Here is a 22,979-nt window from a genome sequence, read left to right as displayed (position 1 = left end):
CAGTTGTGGCTTCATTAAATCTTTGCCACGTGGATTTGCCTATCATGGAATCCCTTCATGTAGCAGAGGATACTGGGAAATGTTACAATGTAAACACTCCATTTTGAAGGAAGCTGGCCATTCTTCGCAACAATGCGAAGTCTGTGCTCTTGAGCAAAACGTGCACTCTGTTCCCCTTTCATTTTAAAATCAAACATATCGAAAAAGTACTCCACCTAGATATGGACTAAGCCCCACATGGTAGATGCATTATCTCATGTCAATTATGTGTGCTTATTTTATTTAGGGTATTTGCTTTCCAACCCATTGCCAGAAACCTAACTGTATACTGAATGGACTAATTGTGGTAATTTCAGGGAAATTGAAACATATTTCTCCTATCCATATCTACTCAACATATGGCAAGTGATTGAACTTTCATCCTTTCCCCTTCCCTGCCCCAACTCCCAGCTTCACCAAGATCTATATAAGAATCGAGGCAGCAGCTTCAAAGACAAACTTGCCCCTGCATAACGCGGTATCCATCACCTCACAGGACGAAACTTGGGTAAGTTGGAGACAATCACAAACTCACTTCTGATGCTATGGCTACTGATTTATATTTTGTTTTGGGGGCTCTCATTAGCATTATACCCTATACCCAAATATCTGTCCTCATCCTTCTTCCAGCAAAGTCCCATTCAGTTCTCGCAGGTAAGTGAGTATACATATACCATGTGGAAGTGTGGGTTGAGAAGTTGAGGAGAAGAAAGCAAAGGCATGTGTGTAGTAGAAGAAGTAGAACACTCCCCAGTTTAAGAGTCCCACCCTCGATCACCACAGTTACTTATATTCCAGTTGAGCCAAAGAGGGGAAAATTAAATAGCATGAGGAGGCAAAGAGTGGAGAGGAGTTTAGCTCCCCTCAGTCATTTCCCATCTTCTTCTAAAAACTAGACCTCGCCAAGCCCCAATTTTAAACATTCATTCCTCCTTTCCCCTGCCTCTGACCTGACTAAGCTCCATATAATAATTAAGGCTGCAAACTTGGGAGACAGACTTGCCTGTAGAAAGAAGAATCCACCACCTCAACAGGACTGAACCTGGGTAAGTTGGAATTGAGGTTGGGGATGGAGAGAAATTCAGTTCAGTTTCCATTCAAAGACAAACTTATTGAATTTGCACTACCTGACACAATATGAGAGCTGAAATACAGCCACCCTTTGAAATTGGTTCCTCTTTGAATTTTTCAACACAGTTGAATTTCCCCAGCTGTGTAAGACCAGTAAAGATAATTGGCGAGGGGAGGGAAACACCTTGATAATTCCAGTGATTTTTATTCAGCACATGCAAGGCCACCTCTGTCCTGTCTCTGCCCTTCCATATCTCCTTGTTTAGATGGATAATGCTAGTGGGCTACCCCATACCAGCCAAACTAGCCATGCCATTTTCCAGCCAAACCCTCCTCTGCCAGAGGAGAGGCACCATCACCAAATAGTGCCTTAGCCAATACAGGTGCAGAATTTTCCAATATCCTATCCATCAAATTTAGGAGGCAACCAATCACAGGTTGAAGCCACAGGAAATAAACACACAGGACATCAAACTTTCTCAAACATGATTATTTGCTTTGCTAGATATGCAAAAAAAGGATGAGTTGATGGTGTGATTGAGAGCAATACTGTACATTACTATTCTTACAGGATACTCTTACAGAGGAGGTGTGCTCTTCTCTCTCATAACTTATGGCTGCACCAAGGGATGAAGTATTAATGGGGTTTCCTATTTTGTTTGCACTATATAAAATCTTAATTTACACAGTTACTACAGTTAAGGAAGGAATGGGACTAAAGCCCCCTGCATTTTAGTCCCATTTTAGTTAGAAAACTAGACACTGTTTCTAAGGCTGGTTTGGAAAGGGAGCAAGAGGATAGATGCTCAGAAGATAAGAATGACTGGGAGACTTTGAGAGGGAGAAGCATTTTTTAAAAAAGAAAGAGACTAATGCACTCAAATCCAGTGGAAATCCCCACCAAATCCAGATTGCTTAGATTACTGCCAAATAGATGAAGATTGTTTGAGAAAGAGAGGTGTGTGTGTGTGTGTGTGTGTTCAAATTTCAAATTACAACTCTTGCTGACATCCTGGAGTTTACATTAGGAGGGGGTGGGAAATCCAGAGACCTCAAAATATTGCTGGACTCCAACTCCCATCAGCCCCAGAAAGTATGTCTAATGGTTGAGAATGATGATAGTTCCAGTCCAACACCCTCTAAAAGGGCCACATGACATACCTCTGACATAAGGAATATGCAAAACCGTTTGTTTACGTGTAGCTGCCTGGACAATGCAGAAAGTAGATTGAAACAACCCTGATTTTGAATCATCACATTTGCTTGGGAGTAAATCATTTTCCATATAGCAGGCACATCCAACAGGTAGATCGTGATCTACCGGTAGATCACTGGACGTCTGTGGTAGATCACTGGTAGATCAGTGGATCCTTCCAAAGAAGCTCAACAACTTTGATCTAACCCCCCCCCCCAAAAAAAGGGGGTAGATCACTGCCAGTTTTTAACTCTGTGAGTAGATCGCAGTCTCTTGGGAGCTGGCCACCCCTGCCATACAGAAAACAGGTACCAGAAAGCAAGCACTATTGTTTTTCATCAATACTTAAGGTGCTTCCTGCTGGAGGGTTTTACAGTCACCTGCTCAATGGTCTCCAACCTTTCTCTATAAAGCACTCTACATTTCAACAGCTCCACTTTTACAGTTCACTCCACTTTTACTGAGCAAAGAATGGCAATTCCACATTTAAATTCCTAGTGTGGAAGTCCCATTAGCATGTATGATTCATCAACCTTGACAATTTGAAACTTTAAATTCTTTCTTCTTCCTCTAATCTTCAAATAAAAGTTCAAATAAAAGATAATTGTTATTTTAAATACAGAAAAATATTTACTTTCCCCTTCCTTTAATCACCACTCTGAATCAATGACATTCCATGAATGCACCTCTTGAATTCATGGTACATTACTCTTTTCCAAAGGTAAACAAAGGAAGATGGGATTCGTCACCAAGTTCAGCCTTTACCTTCTTGGAATTCTGGTCTCCAGTTCTTTCCCAGGAGGTGAGCATTATACCAAATCACCCAGAAGTCTTTCATAGGGCTAAGCAGTCACTAAAAGGTACTCCTTAGATTTTGGGACAAAAAGATATTGGGACAAAAGAGCAGGGTTTTAAAATATTCTGTGTTTTCCTCATGAGATCACCAATGATATAGCTAAAGAGCAAACTCTTAGTTCTTTTGGTCCTCTTTATTTTCTTCCTTCTTTCTCCATACAGCCAAGACCAGCTCATGTCCCAGGGACTGGATGCAAAACCAGGGCAACTGCTATGCTTATTTTGATTTTAAGATGTCATGGGAAGATGCTGAGGTAAGGCACATCCCTCTCCTACGAAAGCATAATGTTATGTGTAAGTACATGAGAAGCATCTTAGACTCAACAAAAGAGATTTGATTTGTTATGATAAGGTGAAGTAGTTTACCAACCCAGGAGAAGAAACAAGTCATCTGTGCATGAAAAGAACAATAGTGTACAGTTTTAGGAAAAGGTATGTGGGCTAAAAAAGGGGGGAGGGGTCTGGCATCTGTAGAGATCATTTGGAAAATGCAAACTTGGGCTTATTGAAGTGTTTGTTTTGACCCTCCACCTGTGCTCAACATGCATATTTGTGAATAGACTCAGATATTACCAGAGGCCACATAGCTTCCTGTGACTTCCAAAGGGATTTGCTTGGTGAGCACCCGCCTGCCCCCTTGGAAAATAAGACACAAGACAAAGTGTTTAAGGTTAATTGAGAGCCAGTGTGGTGTAGTGGTTAAGAGTGGTAGTCTCGTAATCTGGGGAACCGGGTTCGCGTCTCCGCTCCTCAGCCTCACTCACCTCACAGAGTGTTTGTTGTGGGGGAGGAAGGGAAAGGAGAATGTTAGCCGCTTTGAAACTCCTGAAGGGTAGTGATAAAGCGGGATATCAGATCCAAACTATTTTTCTTCTTCTTAATGGGCGGGAAAGGCCACAACTTTATTGATTGCAGGAATTGAGTGGTATTGGCTTAGACATTGATCCTATCGACTAACCGGCTTCAGCCTGATTGCCTGAAGACCACCAGTAGGGGGAGTCCTGCTGATGTACATCAACTAGGAGCTCCCCCGGGGTCACAGCTCGGGGGCGTGCCTTAGGCTCACACCTCCATAGGCTACGGACAGGGCAACACCCCCCGGAATCCTTTATCGGACTACCCTTCAATTTGGGGGAAGGTGATGGCGCTTCCTCCCCCCCCCTCATCTGCATAACAATACCCTTACCAATGCCTAACCACCAATGCTGAGGAAGTAGTGATGATTTGCTACGAGGTAGGTGAAAAACCAAATGGCTGGTGCCAATTTGCCAAGTGGAAAAAATTCCTACCAGGCCCCTTGACAGCGACCAACTGAAGTCCATAGCAATGTCGTAGAGCCAAACCTAAGGGTGGGCGGGGTGGGAAATTGGAGCAGCTGGAGCGAAGAAGAGAGGGAAATCCTCAGCCGCACCTGCCCTAATTAGCCCGGGCCATGCCTCCCTGCCCAGCTGATTGGCTGGCCAGGGGGATGACATGTCCAAGGATTCCTCCAGTCTCGTGGGGGCTGTGAGTCAGCCCCCGCGCATGTGAAGTGGGCATGGGGCCCACAACCCCACCTCCTGTCCAGCGCAGAAGTGGCTTTACCAACTCAAGGTAAATGCTACACTCCTGAAAATCTTCATAGCTTTACAGAACGGGTTGGTTTCAGCAGTTCTCAACCTGTGGGTCCCCAGATGTTGTTGTACTACAACTCCATAGCTGTCAACTTTTCCCTTTTCTTGCAAGGAATCCTATTCGGAATAAGGGAATTTCCCTTTAAAAAAGGGAAACGTTGACAGCTATGTACAACTCCCATCATCCCTGAGCTCTGGCCTTGCTAGCCAGGGGTGATGGGAGTTGTAGTTCAACAACATCTGGGGACCCACAGGTTGAGAAAGGCTGGTTTACATCCTATGGTTTACTAGTGGGTTGTGTGGCCTGGAGTGTCAAAAAGAGAATGCAGCAAGTTGGATGGAAAGTTAATCTCCTGGATTGCAGAGTTTGAGCTAATATCAGTTTGATATTCCAAAGGAAATCCTTCAAGCTCAAATTTCCTTAAATATAGCCAAACACATATTCTGTCTTTCTGAAGCTTTCACAATATTAACAATTAAAATAATGCTGATTTTCAGTTTGTTAGAAGACCAGTTTACAGCTCCCTCATGTGATCTTTGTATTCAGCTTTGTTTCCTTATATGTTTGCAAAAACCTTAAGTAGCTATTAGAATGTAGAGAGATTATACAACAATGAACATTCATCTTAATTTGCATGAGTGTTTATATAACATCCTATTAATCGTCCATCCATCCCACACTTTTCTAAGCATTTCTCCATCACTTTCCTAACCTCAAAAATTATTGTTTCTGTAGTAGATTTATTGCCCTAGAATCGGAGATCACTTTTATTCTCTCTGATTGCATGTTGGTGTGTCCTTCAATTCCTCATGCAAAATACTCAGAGTCTGGAGGTGCTGTCAGAATAGTAACATTGCATCTGACAAGTTCCACAGGGAACCTCACATTTTGAGAATTTCACTTTGGTATTGGTAGGTACGAATATGTGGTGTGTGTTTTTCTTGCAGTATCTCATTCTTCCAATTTTAAATTCCGTTCCTCACATTTCTGCAGCAATCTGTCATTTGTTTGTTTGTTTGTTTGTTTCTCATGAAAATTCTTCCGCATTTTAGTTCAAATTTATCCTGGCAATCACAGTTTTCTATGCAGTTTGTACCTTTCCCTCATATGATTCATTGTACATGTTGTCTTCACCCATGGATTCCTTTTAATGCATACTTTCCCCTAATGCATGCTCTTTAAGTGTGAATTTCAATATATGCTTGTGTTTCAGTCTCCTTCCTTCCTTATCTTTTTTTTTCTTGTTGGACAGTTTGAACGTGAGGGATTGGCTTTTAAATGGGAACTGAATTGAATTCATCCCCCACCCATGCTAGTGGGGCATTGAATTTTGACAAAGTATCCTTCATTTCTTCCATTTTTAGATTGAGTGCCAGAGCTATGGTCGTGGGACCCACCTTGCCTCTATCCTCACTGAGAAAGAGGCAGCCTTGGTAGCCAAGCACATCGCCACATACCAGAAAAATCCAAGTAATGTCTGGATTGGGCTCCAAGATCCCCGTCAGGTGAGTTGTCTTCTCATAGTCTATTTCAGGCCATTGTCAGTGATGTAGGAGCCAACTCCTAGGGGCTGAGGTTCCTCCCCCCCATAAAATATTTGAGGGGGCCAGCCCCTTCCCCCCATTATTGGGCACTGTCATTCAAATGCGTGATAGATTATATGGGGCATGGCTTACCTGCTCCCTTCCCAATATTTTATTCAAGTTGGCACCCCTAATCATTGAATAGTGGCTTCTTAACACCACCATTCTGTCCTTATCTCAGTCATCTCCCAGGATTAATCCAATATTTAACTTCTCCATTATGTTTATGGGGGTCCTCTAATATCTCCATCCTAATTGGCAATCGCTTCGCTCTGACCAATGCTCCACATAACAAACCAATGACAAACTTAGTTGGTCTCTAAGGTGCTACTGGAAGGAATTTCTTTATTTTGTTTCAATGCTCCACATGATCTTTTAACGGAGCTCCTCATTTCAAATGACTGCATGATCTCTTCCATATCATTCCTGCAGAATGGGCGTTGGAGGTGGGCTGACGAATCAACCTTCAATTACCGAAGCTGGAAAACAGGGGAACCAAACAACTCGGGTGGCGTGGAGTATTGTGTGGAGTTGCTGCTTGTCTCTGGTAAGGAAAACATTTCCAGGGTTGAGAAAAAGACATTTGCAACATGGATTTTACATTGCCATCTGCTTCTCCATCCATTGCCAATATTTCTCCAGATTGTATCTAACAAAGTTGTACTTAGTCATCACTACCTAGGTAAAGGTAAAGGGACCCCTGACCATTAGGTCCAGTCATGGCCGACTCTGGGGTACCTATTTATCCACTTGCACTTTGACGTGCTTTCAAACTGCTAGGTTGGCAGGAGCAGGGACCGAGCAACGGGAGCTCACCCCGTTGCGGGTATTCAAACCACTGACCTTCTGATCAGCAAGTCCTAGGCTCTGTGATTTAACCCACAGCGCCACCCGCGTCCCTCTTATCACTACCTACAATCATCACTCATACCTCATCATTTCCTACAATCCATTAAATTTAAAGAGTTTACTCTGAGGATGAGTTGGTTGGATACAACACTCAGCCATGTGCTTATCTGTACCAAGGTTCACAAATTAATTACTCTGTACACCAAATCAGCAGGGGTCCATTTGTTGAGCATGAGTTAGAAGGCTTTGACTACATCCAATCTGCATAGGTTGGTTGCATGTAATTATCTTCATTTATATACTTTATCCAGAAAACAGTGGTTGCCAAACTGATGTATGAGTCTATTATCTCAAATTTCAGATTTACGGAAGTGGAATGATAAAAGATGTGATCAAATGAATACCTTCATTTGCAAGCAAGAGCTGTAAAGCAGTCCTACAGTTCCGAACAGTGCCAGCTGGGAGCTTTGACTGATGCCTCTGGTATCATTTTCTCCTCCAACATCCCTCAAAGAGAAAGACCAGCTGTCTCCAATGACTCTAAAATAAACATTCATGTCTATAGCGTTGTCTTCTTCAGTCTCCATCTTTGACATTTTCCATTTTCTTGTGGCTTCAACTCTGTGTAATCCTAATAAATTCTCTCATAGGCATATACTTCCTAGTGCACTGCTATCCTCCTCCATCCAGCCGTACTTACAACTCCACTTCCAGTGTTGCAAATCTCAACATGATGGGGGTGGGTGAGTTGTACTCCTTTCATGGAAGTCCCAGGGAAGCAGGAACATTGTACCTAAGGAGCATCATCCCTGCACTGCTGCTTATATCATGCAAGGCATCAAGCAAGACATTAACATCAGTGCAGTTTTTTCAAGATTCAGTCCACCACTTAGATTCAAAAAGACATCCAGTTATATCCAAATATAGGCCAAAACCTCTGCATTTTCCAGGAACCATCAAATCAAAATGGGATATAATATATTCTTTTCTTTTTCCAAAATGAATTTTATTTGGTTTTACAAATTTAAAATTATAATCATACCACTTCCTCTGAATCTTTGGACTTACCACCTTCCCCTCTGTGGGTTCTATTGTTACCCTTTTCTACTGCATCTTTTCCCCATAAACCAAGTTTTTTATAACTCCATTATATCCATAATTTCATCACATTACAAGTGTTATTGTGGTCCTGCTAGTGTTTTCAGCTGCTTACAGTGGTCTTCTAGGTAACATATATATTTTTCCCATTTATTAAAGGTTTGGTCTTCCTGGTTTCTGAACTTTCCCGGTCAGTTTTGCCATTTCGGCATAGTTCAACAGTTTAATTTGCCATTCTTCTCTGGTAGGGACTTTATCTTCTTTCCATCTCTGGGCTAACAGCATCCATGCAGCTGTCGTTGCATACATAAAAAGCCTTTTCTGCTCCCTTGGAATTTCAGCATCTACAATTCCTAATAAAAAAAGCCTCTGGTTTTTTTTATATAAAAGTTATTTCAAACTTTTTTTTCCAATTCTTTACATATCACTTCCAAGAATGCTTTTGTTACCTTAAACATCCACCACATATGATAAAAGGTGTCTTCTTTTTCTTTACATTTCCAGCAGATATTTGTACCTGTCTCATACATTTTTGCTAACTTACTATGAGTTAAATACCAACGGTACACCATTTTCATATAATTTTATTTCAACGTACAGCATGCCGAAAATTTCAGATCAGTTTTCCATAACCTCTCCCAGGATGAGAGTTGGATATTATGCCCCAAGTCCCTCCCCCAGTGTATCATAACAGATTTAACCTGTTCATCCTGGAGATAATATATTCAAAAGAGTTCAAATCAGTGCAGTTTGGAATACCCCTGCCCAACATCTTGATTCAAAATTGCATATGATGGTTTCCAAAGTAGACCAGCACTCACTCTACCATCTCAGGAACTGTCACACAAATTTGGATGACAACAACATCTCCAGGGGTCCAGACTAGGGCAGTTCGTAATGGCTTGGTCTGCCATTTGATTCAAAATGGCATCTGGCAGTTTCCAAACATAGGTGAGAAATGGTTCCTCCATCTCAGAAACCATTGTGCCAGTTTTGGTGATGACATTTCAAGGGCTGTCTGACTGGTGGACAGGTGGCTAGCGGAACAACATTCCAAAATATATAGCAGACACTAGCAGACAGTATCTAGGATTGCCCAGCAAGTCTTAAAAAAACAAACGATAAAAAGATTGATAAATGGATAGGGGTTTCTTAATTCTTAGCAAAAAATATATATATATATTTATTTAATCTTGTTCAGTAAACTATAATATACAAACCCTTCAGTACTAGTTAAAATCAGTGCAGTTTTGAGGGGTTTGGTTGAGGGTGGCACACTCTACTTCTACTCGAAAGAAATAGGGAGGTGCTATGTGGCACTGTGGGTTAAACCACAGAGCCTAGGGTTTGCCGATCAGAAGGTTGGTGGTTCAAATCCCCACGATGGGGTGAGCTCCCATTGCTCGGTTCCTTCCCCTGCCAACCTAGCAGTTCAAAAGCACGTCAAAGTGCAAGTAGATAAATAGGTACCGCTCCGACGGGAAGGTAAACGGCATTTCCGTGCGCTTCTCTGGTTCACCAGAAGCAGCTTAGTCATGCTGGCCACATGACCCGGAAGCTGTACACCGGCTCCCTCAGCCAATAAAGCAGGATGAGCACCGCAACCCCAGAGTCGGTCATGACTGGTCCTAACAGTCAGGGGTCCCTTTACCTTTACCTTTTATTATCCTTGAAGGTCCTAGCTTCCCTGGTACATCTCACTGTTCATTGACAGAGCCTGCTCCACTAGAACTTTTACTTGAGCTAGTGCCACATCCCCCTCTGGAGAAGATTCCTTCAGTGACAGCATGACAGTTGGGTTATCTCAAGAGGTGTCAAAATATGTGCAATTTTGAAGGACCCAGTCCACCTTTTGGATTCAAGTTGGTGTCCAATGGTATCCAAACATGGACCAAACCCCATTCCTTGATCTCAGAAACTATCATGCCAAATTTGGTAAATAGTATCTCCAGAGCTGTCCAAAACAGTGCTGTTTAGGAATGGTTTGCTATGCCACCTGAAAATTAAGTAAAGAAGAAGTGAGAACTATGGCTGAGTTCCAATCTCCTTTTGACCACCCCACCCCCAACATGCCAAATTTTCTGCATTTTGATTTGTCCTTTTCTCTCACAGCTTGCCATTTCCCCCTCACTCAGAATTCGCTTCCATACTGGTAAAATGAAACAGGACACACCCTTTCAGAAACAATTCTCCATTGTTTTCAGGGTTGATGTGACCCCAAGCCTCCTGCAGGTAGAGGGAGATCTCAAAAGGTTCTAGCACTGCTTCCTTTACCAGTCAGGCTTTTAGCCTGCCAAAATGTCCTGACCTTTAGACTCTGACTATTTCAACAAGGAAGCATTATAGGTGCTCTGACGGCATAGCCTCCATGTGTGTCTCAGTATTCATAAGTCTAGCCCATATTTGATGAACACCCTTAGCCATAAACAGCAGTTAAAACATTAACTATCTACATCTGCAAAGTTGATATAAAGCCCATAAAAGTGGTAAGTAACTCATAAAAGTGGTGCCACATCCTTTAAACAAAGAGGGGGAAAGAACACATTGTAATCAAATGCACCGGTTTCAATCCTTCTTAAATGTATTAGTCCAGCCTATTTGCTTTCTTCCCAGCATGCTTCCTTGAAACCATCAAAATATATTAGCTCTATAAATGCTCTCATTCCCCCTACCTCCCACCCAGGGGGGCCCTGTAAAACCAAACTTCCTTCACCCAGGTGCACCTTGAATCAGACCTGTTTTCTCCCATGACCTGATCAACAATTCCATTCCTAACTGATGGTGGGTGACACAGTCTTGCCCCTGCAACTCCCCTAAGTGATGACCCAAAGGGTGAACTCTCTTTGGGGGAGGTACCCTGCTGCAGCTGACCTCTGGTACTGCATAAATACGGAATCTGTTAAAAAAAGACTACTTTTGAGGCAATTTGAAACATCGGCAATATTCTTTTTATCCTTGATGGGTCATTAAGACATGTAAGACATTGAATACTGTTTAAGTCATCTGTGGGGTGTGCATTATTGTGTAAACCCAGATTTTAGAATACATTTAACATCCTTAAGGATACCCAGTTTTTAAAATTCTTTTTTAAAAAATAATATTTATTCAGAATTTTGAAAATTACAAAAAGAAAAAAGAAAAAGACAAAAGACAAAAAAATACAAAAAATACAATCATTTAGAAAAAGAACAGATTAAATCTTTACATAGGTTTCTTCCTTTACTTATTTCCTTGACCTCCTCACACCTCCCATTTTTGTATTCTAGTTCAAATTGTTATTTCAGCAAATTCTCCCAACCTTGTTTTTATCTTAATAATTTGTTTTAATATATTGTAATTTTATGTTCTCTCTTTCATCAATTTCATCAATTCATTTTTACTTATTCCTTTATATCATTCCTACCAAAACCATGTGATTTTCTTTTTCCAACATCTTTCTAACAATCCTTAATTTTACAATATTTTTGAAGATATACTTTAATTTTTTTCCAATCTTCTTCCACCGACTCTCCAGTTTTTAAAATTCTTTTGGCCCCAGTGGCCACCAGCCTTCTTTTCTTTTTACAATGCCCCAGAGGATAAGGGGCACTTGGGGTGGGGGTAGGGATTACTACTCCCCCCCCAAAAAAAAATATATCATGGAAACGTCAATGTTTTTGTGGTGTTCTACAGAAGACCATGTCTGTTCATTAAACTCCTAGTGCAGCAATGTCCAACCAGACAACCATGATCAACAAGTAGATTGTCGGGGTGCTCCTGGTCGATCGTGGGAGTAAAAGAAGTGATCACCCATTTGTTCCTGAGCGATCATAACGTGCCCCACCCCCAGTACTATGTCCCATTTTTTGCTGCCAGTACAGCTTTGAAAGGTTGTGTTTCCAGCGTTGGCATCAGAGTGGGAAAAGGAGGAAGGTCAGTAGACTGTTGTGCGATCAATGTCATGCAATCCATCTCCATAAAAGCTGAACAACTGTTACCCCCCTAAAAAGAAAGCTCAACAACTCTGCTTAAAAAGGTAAAGGTACCCCTGCCCGTACAGGGCAGTCTTGCCAGACTCTAGGGTTGTGCGCCCATCTCACTCAAGAGGCCGGGGGCCAGCGCTGTCCTGAGACACTTCCGGGTCACATGGCCAGCGTGACATTGCTGCTCTGGCGAGCCAGAGCCGCACACGGAAACGCCGTTTACCTTCCCGCTTGTAAGCGGTCCCTATTTATCTACTTGCACCCGGGGGTGCTTTCGAACTGCTAGGTTGGCAGGCGCTGGGACCGAACAACGGGAGCGCACCCCGCCGTGGGGATTCGAACCGCCGACCTTTCGATCGGCAAGCCCTAGGCGCTGAGGCTTTTACCCACAGCGCCACCTGCGTCCCTCAACAACTCTGCTTACTCCCCCCGAAAAAAAAGCTCAATAACAATCGGCAATCAGTAGATCACTGCCAGTTTTCTTTATATACTGGGAGTAGATCACAGTCTGTAGAGAGTTGGACATGACTGTCCTATTGTATTATGGAGACAACATAGCTGCCACTGAGAGCTACCAGGTGCACAACCAAAGAAAGCATACCAGAAACCCAGTTTGTGTCTCCAGCTTCCATTTGGATGGAACCTTGCCTTCCACTCTGCTGGAGCTGCCCTCAAATAAGCCAGGTAGGAAAAATAGCATCTAAAGAAGAAGAAAACAAGGGTGTGTGTGTAATAGTAGAAGAAGTAGAACAGTCCCCAGTCTAGGCTCCCCAGCCTCCATCACCACAGGTACTTATATCCCAATCTCAGAAATGAGCCAAGGAGGGGGGAGTTAAATAGCATGAGGAAGCAAAGAGGAGGGAGGAGTTTAGCTCCCCTCAGATATTTCCCATTTTCATGTAAAAACTAGACCTCGCCAAGCCCCAATTTTAAACATGAATAACATGAGTGGTTTCCACAGTTTGGGTTTTATGGAATTCTTGCCACGTTGACTCATCTGCTAGGGAACGTCTTGCATGTGGCAGAGGATTCTGGGAAATATTCCAAGGCAGTCTCTCCCTTTATGAAGGATGCGGGCCAGTCTTGTTACAGGTCAACTTTGCACTACCTGAAGTGAGGGTGTGCTCTTTGAGCAGACTCAGCACTGCCCTTCACTGAGACCTTTCAGTTTCAAAATAGAAAGTGGTGATGGAAGTGTCCCTCCCGAATTTGGGTTTCTCTCCAGATGGTAGACCTGTTCTTTGGTTCTAGTTAAGTCTTTTATTATTGTATTTAGAATATTTACTTTTCCATCACCTTTCATATAAATACCTAGGGACATTCATGCAACCAATCATGTGTTTTTATGAGTATTTGAAGTACAGCCTTTATGCATGTCTAAAAGGTTGAAATTCCTTCCTCCTTTCCCCTGCCTCTGACCTGACAAAGCTTCATATAATAATTAAGGCAGCCAACTTGGGAGTCAGGCTTGCCTGTGGAAAGAGTTATCCATCACCTCAAAAGGACTGAACCTGGGTAAGTTGCAGGTGGGGTTGGGGATGGGGGAGAAATTCAGTTCGGATTCCATTTAAAGACATACTTATTGAATTTGCACCATCTGGAACAATATGAGAGCTGAAACATAGCCACCCTTTGAAATTTGTATCTCTTTGAATTTTTCAACACAGTTGAATTTCTCATGGAATTTCTTCAGCTGTGTAACGCATACAAAAATGATGTACTTGGGGAAGGTGTTAATAGAAATGCATATTGTTGGGTTAGGGTTAGCATATGATCTCTAAGGTCCCTTCTAATCTCAACATTCTATAGCTCAATGAATCGTCAACACTGATAAACATCAAGCTTTTGTTACTTTCGTCTTTCTCTAATCTTCATAGTTCTTAGAAGTTCAAATAAAGTAGAATTGTGATTTTAAGAGTAGACAATGTTTAAGTCCTCCTTCCTTCCATCACCACTTGGGATGAATGGCAATCAGTGGAGGTATTTATTGAATTCACTGTACATTCCTCTTCCACAAAAGGTCTACCACAAGATGGGATTTGTCTCCTCCTTCGCCTGTTGTCTTCTTGGAGTCCTGGTCTCTAGTTCTTTTTCAGGAGGTGAGCATTTTAACCAATTTTTGAGAATTACCCAATGCAAACTATTTACCCCTAGTCCTTCAGGTGTCCATATAAATATAATTAATTCATTTATTCCCCCTTTTTAAGTCTAAGTCATAATATTAAGGCAGGCAATCAAGAATGCAGACACAAGAGAATTATGATTAATATTCCCTTACTATCTTAGTCTTCATATCAACCCTTCTTGGGCTTATAATCCTAGTTACTATCACAATTCAGGAATTCAAGCTTGCTTAGCAATGTCAAGTTTGAGATAATGTTACTCTGAGAAAGCTTCCAAGATAATATTGTCTTCAAACATATCCTCAAGGAAAGAGCACTGTTCACCAAATGACAATCCTATTGCACTCTTTGAATATTTTGGTTCTCCATTCAGTGACTGAAGAGCCATCTTGGCCATCCATCACATCTGGGCTCTGCTGGAATAAGAATCCTCCTTTGCTACTGCTTATTCTTGCCCTTACCATCTTTCTGCTTCTCTTGTTTTCTCAATAATAATAATAATAATAATAATAATAATAATAATAATAATAATTCAGTTTTAAATTTAACATTTTCACTCAAATATAAATCAGAATCATAAACATATAGGATTCCCTGAATCCTTAGACTTCCCTCTACTCCTCCATGGCTTCCATTGTTAATCTTTACCCACCTGCATCTTATAATGTTCTCCATTTATTCTTAAAATTCAATTCATACCATAGCACTTGTTACGTTACAAGTGTTGTTATAATTCTGCCAATGTTTTTAATTGTGTGCAGTATTCTTCAAGGTAACTTATAAATCCCCCCCCCCTTCTTTATTAAATGTATTATCTTCTTGATTCCTGATCTTCCCAGTCATTTTCGCCATTTCAGCATAGTCCATCATCGTTATCAACCATTCTTCTCTGGTCAGAACTTTATCTTCCTTCCATCTCTGGGGCAATAGTATTTGTGCAGCTGTCGTCACATACATGAATAGTCTTTTCTGCCCCTTTGGTATTTCTGCACCTAGAATTCCTAGTAAAAAAGTTTCTCTTATTTTCTCAATCTATTTCTCTCCTTTCTTCACTTTTCCTCTTCCCTCTGCATGTAACCTCCCTCGCATATAACCTCCTCCGCCTCCTTATCTTTCTGTTTCACGTCTTTAACCTGTGCTGCTCTTCTTATCCTCAGCTGTTGTTTCTCCTCGGTGTCTCCAGCCAGTTCTCTATTCCCTCCTTGGGGACATTCCTTCTTTCACACTCTGCCAGAGACACTTTTATCCTCTGCCTGCATGTCTCTCTTTCTGCAGTTTTACATTGCCTTGCCCCTTTCAGTCTACATAGCTCATATTTGAGGCAGGCCATGAGACCAAAAAATCATGAGAGGAGCTTAGGGAATCTTTATCTGGGTTTAAGTGGCATTATATCAATAGTGCTTGTTATATTTTCAAGCGATGGTTATCTAGCTAAGGCTATTAGAGCAATGGTTTAGGTTAGGCCTATATTCATTGGTTTCAAAATTATCTGTGATTGCTCAAAGCAGTCACCCCTTTTAGCAGTGTAGCTAAAATAATATTTCACATAAAGAACAACCTTCTTACTGCTTCATTCCTTTCTCCTCATAGCCAAGGCCCTGTCCTGTCCTGATGGCTGGCTGCAAAACCAGGGTAATTGCTATGGATATTTTGATACCAAGTTGTCATGGAGAGATGCTGAGGTAAGAAATATTTCTCCTCAAGCAAAATGTAATAGAATCATGGAATCATAGAATTGGAAGGTATTCCAAGGGTCATTTAGTCCAAACCCTTGCAATGTAGAAATCTCAACTAAAGCATCTGTGGCGTTTGCCTCCTAGGTGGGTCATAAGGAAAGGGTTAAATGAGTGTGATGTGATTGGCCAGAGAGAATGCAAGGGGAGGAGTAAAAGTTAGAGTCAGAGGTGTGTGGAAGTTAGTTGAGAGTTGAGTGTTTGGAGTTGGAGAAGTAAGAGGGAGGAATAGCCTGTGGGTTGGTCAAGTTGTGTGGTGAGAGAGTGAGAGGAATTGTTAGGTGAAGTCAGATAGATAGTTGGAATAATCAGTTTGAAGTTGTTATTTGTTCATGTTTATACAAATAAACTTGATTATTTGTTAATGTTAACAACTGTCTGGACTCCATGTGTCCCCGAAGAGAAACGGGGTGGTGGCAGCGAAGAGGCAATCACAGTGGTGGCACAGGGTCAATAGACCGTCAAACGTCCGGGGACCCTGTGTGATAGCCACAGCATCCATGACAGATGGCCATCCTACCTTGGCTTAAAAACCTCCAAGGAAAGAGAGGCCATAGTTTTCCTCTGTCAAACAGATCTTGCTGACAGAAAATTCTCCCTAATGTTTATAATTTACATCTTTTGGGCTCCTATCAAATTTCTGTGGGTAGGGTTATCCTTGCCCTGGAACAATACCTATCCAGCATCTCAGACTTCACAAAAGAGAGTTGGTCACTTTATGTTCCAGTGAAGCGTCTCCGTGGGAGCTGAGAATGTGACAGTTATGCCAAATCCTCCCCTCCCACCAGGAGAAAAGGGAAGAAATATTTGTGTGGAAAAGTAGAATAGACTGCAGTTCTGAAACTGATCTGAGACTGGGTTCGCAAAACATTTCATGGCTCTGGCTGTCTCCCTAGAGAACTAATGTATGAACTGCAGATTTTGGCAGTCTATGGGAGTGTTTGATCCTCTGCCTATGTTCAGCCTATATATTTGCAGAATAGTATTTTTACAATGTCAAAAAGCACCCAGTGACCTAATTCCAAAGGGAATTTACCAAACATTACGTATGTACTGCACCCCTGCAACCTTTCAGTGCAAGGGTGACATAACAGTGTATGCTGTGTGGTCTGCAGTGTTGTGAAAGGAATGCAGCAGGTCGGATGCAGTGCTGATCATTTGGGTTCCAGAGCTCGAGTTAAAATAAATTAGGCATTGCAAGCAAATCTCCCAAGTTCAAATTTCCTTGCCTCTATTTAAATGTAATACTCCCTTTCTGTAACCTTTTGCAGCTTTTTCAACATTCCACATAAAAATGCTTCCACCTAAAATTTCTACATAAAAAAAAATGGGTTTGTTGGAACACCAGCTTAGGGTTTCTTCAGATGACCTTTTAACTGACCACTCATCCTGCATTCATCCTATATGAGCGGGCAAGAACATGCTCCTACATTTGTTTATTTATTTATTTATTTATTTATTTATTTATTTATTTAAGTGGATTAATTGTGCAAACCTACACTTCCTGTTATGTGCTTGAATTCCTCATGTGAAATGGTGTCAATCTGGAGGTGCCATTAGTGCACAAAAGTTTAAGCCCGGCAACATGGTATGTGACACTAATTTCTTGCAGTCTACCAGTAAGACTTGCCTCTTGAAAGTCAAATTTCAGAGAAATAAATAAAAATGTTGATATTCCAAAAACTCTGCATCATTCCTTTTAGTGAGATATGGTTTAGGAACTGTTGTTATCTGATGTGTTGTGAGACACTTTGGGAATGGCTTTTTGTAAAAGTGGTATATAAAGAAACATGTTCTGATGACGGTTGTGACAAAACATCTTTCATTCTTTCTCCATTCTTAGACTGCATGCCATAGCTATGGCCATAGGGCCCACCTTGCCTCTATCCTTAATGTGGATGAGACAGCCCTGATTGCCAAGCACATCTCCGCGTCCCAGCAAGAACAAAGCAACGTATGGATTGGGCTTCATTACGTGAGTTGCCTTCACTTGCTCTATTCCAAGTCATTGTCATAGAGTAGTGGCTTCTTAGCATCACCACTCCTTCCGTATATAATAATATCCAAGAATGAACCCCACATGCTACATCAATATTATTTTCAATGCAAATCCTCCTCTGACTCATTCATAGCTGGCACTACCTTCCCACAGACCAAGATATCCAGATAATATTGACACCAGGCTCCTCATTTCCTTACTTACATGATCTATAATGTCTCGATCTTGCAGAATGGGCGTTGGAGGTGGCCTGATGGATCAGTCTACACGTTTAAGAGTGGTTACAAATCCTGGTACCCAACCACACCAGACAACTGGGCCCCTTATGAGCATTGTGTGGAGCTCCTATATTTTCCAGGTAAGGAAACCATTTGCAAGGTCTGACAAAATAACAATTAGATGTTGAGTTCCACATTGCCACACACTTCTCCATCAATGTCCTACTTCTCTCAGGATTGTAAGTCATACTCAAAATCGTTCCATCAAAATCAACAGACCCAGGTTAGTATTTTATGAAAGTCCATTGATTTTAAGGAGTCTACTCTGAGTATGAGTTAGTTGGATACAACTGTTGGTCAGGTATTTGTTTCTTTACAGCAAAGATAATTACTCTGTAGAGTGGAACAGCAGTGATTTATGTATTCAGCATTTAGGGTCACTTCCAACATACCACAATGTAGAAGGGTTCAGTTACAGCCTATCTACATAGTAAATTGTACATGACAACTGCCCTGAGATATTTGGATGAAGGGTGGTATGCAATTTGTAGCAACCACTGCCACCGCCATCACCTTCATGTTGTATTCTGAAAACTGGTTGCCAGGCTAAAGTCTGAGTTGTGTATTCTCCTCACCATAGGGAAAGTGTTGACTAAGGGATGTAGAAAATCTAAGATCAGAAAGCAAAATTAATCTGCACTATTTATTCTTCATGTGCCTCCTAACTTCTGGACCTAATTCTGTCATTTGTTATCTTTTAAAGAAACCGTTTACAGTTTTGTGAAATGGAATGATAGAAACTGCAACCAACTCAACAGCTACATCTGCAAGAAAAAACTCTAAGCCAGCAACTGTCATTCCCAACTGCACCTTCTGTGATTGATGGACAGCTCTCTGGAATCATTACCTCCTCTCCAATCCCTCAGTGATCAACTCTTATCCATTATTTCCAAGATAGGCTTCAATACAATGTAATCCTAATAATCTCTTATGCATATATTTCTTGTCATGATTCTGTCCTTCTCATCCCATCAGTCCTTACAGCACCAATTCTCAGAGCACAAATATCATGATGAGGAGGCACTCCTTGCACGAGAGTCCCAGGAACAGGGGGGTGCTGTGTCTAACTCTCACTGTGTCTAGCACTGCTGTTCACAACACACAAGGCACTCAAATCCAGATGTCACCACAAATTTAATCCCCAAAACAAACACCATTCCTTAAAGCTGCTCAGCACAGTTGATATGAAATCCAGAATTTTAGAAGCCACAAAATGAGGACAGGGTAAGAAGAAGAGTTTGGATTTGATATCCCACTTTATCACTACCCGAAGGAGTCTCAAAGCGGCTAACATTCTCCTTTCCCTTCCTCCCCCACAACAAACACTCTGTGAGGTGAGTGGGGCTGAGAGACTTCAGAGAAGTGTGACTGGCCCAAGGTCGCCCAGCAGCTGCATGTGGAGAAGCGGAGACGCGAACCCAGTTCACCAGATTACGAGACTACCACTCCTAACCACTACACCACACTGGGAAATTGCAAGGGAATCCCATTTAACCTGACCAGCGCCATGTTCTGGAATGCTACACTAAATTTTAAACCAGATTCCTGCCCCAGGAAAATGCTGCCTAGAGCTTCTAGTTAAGAAAAAGCTGTTCAATATTCTCAGGCACACATTCCCCACCCCACCCCAAAGTCAGTGTTTCCAAATGAGGAACCGACAATGAGTATTTGCTAACATACAAATGCAAATTCAAGGATCGGAAGCATTAAGCAATATCAAAAGATGGCAATTCAACAATAGCAAGTTACCCAGTCCTTTCACAGACTTGTTTTAACTGAACATAACAGACATGAATAAGGGACAATACTGAGCACTAGCTGGACATCCTCCATGTTGTTTTACTTTGTGTGCATGGGCTTTGTGCATCTAATGGCCCCATGTCCATTTTCCTAGCTCTCTTCTCTTTTGCATAAATGGTCACAATCACTAGGATAGTCAGGTCACAGGTTTTATTACGCCTAAATGTCACAGCACAGAGAGAGACAGAGACACACATCAGTGCCAAAGATCTCCCTGAGCAGCTTCCCTGGGTTAGATTTTTCTTACACCTCTATATGCCTCTGCCTGATGTCACTCCATCACTCCAGCCACCACCCAGCATCCCCCCCCCCCCCGGTTTGCCTATTGCTTAACCAAGACTGAGGATGGGAGAGAAGTTCAATTCAGTTCAAAATGAAAACCAGGCCTACTCACACTTTCTGAAAACAATTCATGAGCTGAAACACAGCCAACCTTTGAAACTCACACTTCTCTGAATTTTGCAATGCTGTCCTCAGGTAACGTATATAAAAAAATCCCAAAACTATTGTTCATACAAATTCATAGATTAGTGTAAAAATGCATTGTATTGGGGGAAATTGCTTTTAAAAAACATGCTTACAGTGGTACCTCAGGTTACATACGCTTCAGGTTACAGACTCCGCTAACCCAGAAATAGTGCTTCAGGTTAAGAACTTTGCTTCAGGATGAGAACAGAAATCATGTTCTGGCGGCGCGGTGGCAGCAGGAGGCCCCATTAGCTAAAGTGGTGCTTCAGGTTAAGAACAGTTTCAGGTTAAGTACGGACCACTGTATATTGGGATAAATTCACACTAAAATGCTGATGAATCTACATAAATATTTTTTTAAAAAACAACAATGATGTGCAGATGTGGAGAGCTGAATTAAAGATGGGGGGGGGATGAGAAACAGACAGAAACTAAAACTGGCACACCTGTTTAACTACCCACATCCTGAACAAGACACACAAGACCCTGTGCTGAACTGCATGAGGAGAAGTAGCAGGGCAGAGCTGAGGAAGCCCACATTGGTTGTGACTTCATTGGTATCCACATGTACCACTGCAGGATTGACTGCAGAAGGGATAGAGAAGACATTCAATTCACACTATGTTTGAAGCATATCTCCCTAATTTGCACTTTCCAAAATAATACAACTGCTGTAAAACAGCCATCCTTTAGACCTTGGCACTTCTCCAGGTTTTGAAATGCAGATTGGTGGCCAAGCAGCGTAATGCATATATAACTGAAGACAGCACATTAAAAAACATGTGTTGGTGAAAATAATGTGCAAAACTATATTATATTTCAGATCAATACTTTGTAGGTTGGGAAACACTGAATGCCAACATGTGCAGGTTAGAAGAAATGTTTGTGAAAGTGCTGGTGAATTTCCTCACCCCAGCCAACCCCCCCCCCAAAAAAAAAAACCTTTCACCAATAGTTGTGGAAATGTGAGGAACTCAAGTTTGGAGAAATGAGAAATTAAGAGAAACCAGAACTGAGGGCAACATTTCCTCACAGATGACCTGCTGAGATTATTGATTTGACACACATGGAAGCCACTGGAAGAACAAAACAGACTCTTGCATTGAAATAAAAATTATCCAGTCCAAAAATGTGGTTCGAAAGCTTTGCTCACAGAACTTAAAAGAAGACACCACACCCAACATGGATTCCTGCAATTAACATATGCATAGACCTGAAATGCAATCCCTTTCATGTGACTGTGAGCTGATCATCTTGTGACTAAGCCCACAGAGATACATACAGTCCAGGCCCAGCTCCGTTAATGATTAACCAGGTAGGTTTTTCTCTAACCTCATGAAAATTTCCAACCATGCTTCGCAGTATACAATACAAAGAATGTTATATATCTCCTGTTGCCAGTGCTTTTTCCTGGGGGTACGCATAATAATAATAATAATAATAATAATAATAATAATAATAATAATTTATTATTTATACCACGCCCATCTGGCTGGGCCTCCCCAGCCACTCTGGGCGGCTTCCATAAAAACCAAAAATACAGTAAAATATCACACGTTAAAAACTTCCCTGAACAGGGCTGCCTTAAGATGTCTTCTGAATGTCAGGTAGTTGTTTATCGCTTTGACATCTGCTGGAAGGGCGTTCCACAGGGCGGGCGCCACTACCGAGAAGGCCCTCTGCCTGGTTCCCTGTAGCTTTGCTCCTCGTAATGAGGGAACCGCCAGAAGGCCCTCGGCACTGGACCTCAGCATCCGGGCAGAATGATGGGGGTGGAGACGCTCCTTCAGGTATACTGGACCGAGGCCGTTTACATTTTGTAAATCTAAGTTTGGCCTCATTGAGGGGCAGTATTTCAATATGAGTAGGGAAATGAGAGTACTCCTAAACATTTTTAAGAAAAAAAGCACTGCCCATTGCAATGTACCATTAATCAATTGTCCTGAACATGACCATCTGGGTAGAACATTCCATTAGTTGCTGGGGTCAGAAGGGAAAGAGGATGGAATAGTTCTACTTGGACTACTGTTGTGCACTCTACATGGGGCTACATGGGCCTTTGAAGGTGACCTGGAAACTACAACTCATCCAGAATGTGGCACCTAGACTAGTGACTGGGAGTGGCCACCGAGACCATATAACACCAGTCCTGAAAAACCTACATTGGCTTCCAATGCATTTCCGAGCACAATTCAAAGTGTCGGTGCTGACCTTTAAAGCCCAAACGGCCTCACCTAGTATACCTGAAGAAGCGTCGCCACCCCCATCATCCAACCCAGACACTGAGGTCCAGCGCCTAGGGCCTTCTGGTG

The 22,979-nt window shown here is 41.9% G+C and overlaps 3 protein-coding genes across 3 annotated transcripts in view; all 3 read left to right on the top strand.

Moving 5' to 3' along the window:
* The window catches only part of LOC310829296 (C-type lectin BpLec-like), a 125,875-nt gene that overhangs the window by 39,491 nt on the left and 63,405 nt on the right, over nucleotides 1-22,979 (top strand). The window lies entirely within an intron of this gene.
* On the top strand, nucleotides 499-7,768 carry LOC310829291 (C-type lectin-like). Its single transcript, XM_083707596.1, has 6 exons — nucleotides 499-547; nucleotides 3,027-3,107; nucleotides 3,323-3,414; nucleotides 6,139-6,279; nucleotides 6,790-6,904; nucleotides 7,568-7,768. Exons 2-6 carry the CDS (start codon nucleotides 3,041-3,043, stop codon nucleotides 7,633-7,635), a joined length of 483 nt encoding a protein of 160 aa, XP_083563722.1. The 5' UTR covers nucleotides 499-547; nucleotides 3,027-3,040; the 3' UTR covers nucleotides 7,636-7,768.
* Nucleotides 13,659-19,316, top strand: LOC310830901 (dromaiocalcin-1-like). Its single transcript, XM_083710732.1, has 6 exons — nucleotides 13,659-13,781; nucleotides 14,287-14,365; nucleotides 15,980-16,071; nucleotides 17,966-18,097; nucleotides 18,353-18,479; nucleotides 19,103-19,316. The coding sequence occupies exons 2-6, from the start codon at nucleotides 14,299-14,301 to the stop codon at nucleotides 19,180-19,182; spliced, it is 498 nt and encodes a 165-aa protein (XP_083566858.1). The 5' UTR covers nucleotides 13,659-13,781; nucleotides 14,287-14,298; the 3' UTR covers nucleotides 19,183-19,316.

The sequence above is a fragment of the Podarcis gaigeae genome, assembly GCF_964106915.1.
Source record: "Podarcis gaigeae genome assembly, chromosome: 13".
NCBI lineage: Eukaryota > Metazoa > Chordata > Lepidosauria > Squamata > Lacertidae > Podarcis > Podarcis gaigeae.
Note: the sequence above shows the minus strand (reverse complement) of the source record. Positions and strands in the feature narration are given on the sequence as shown.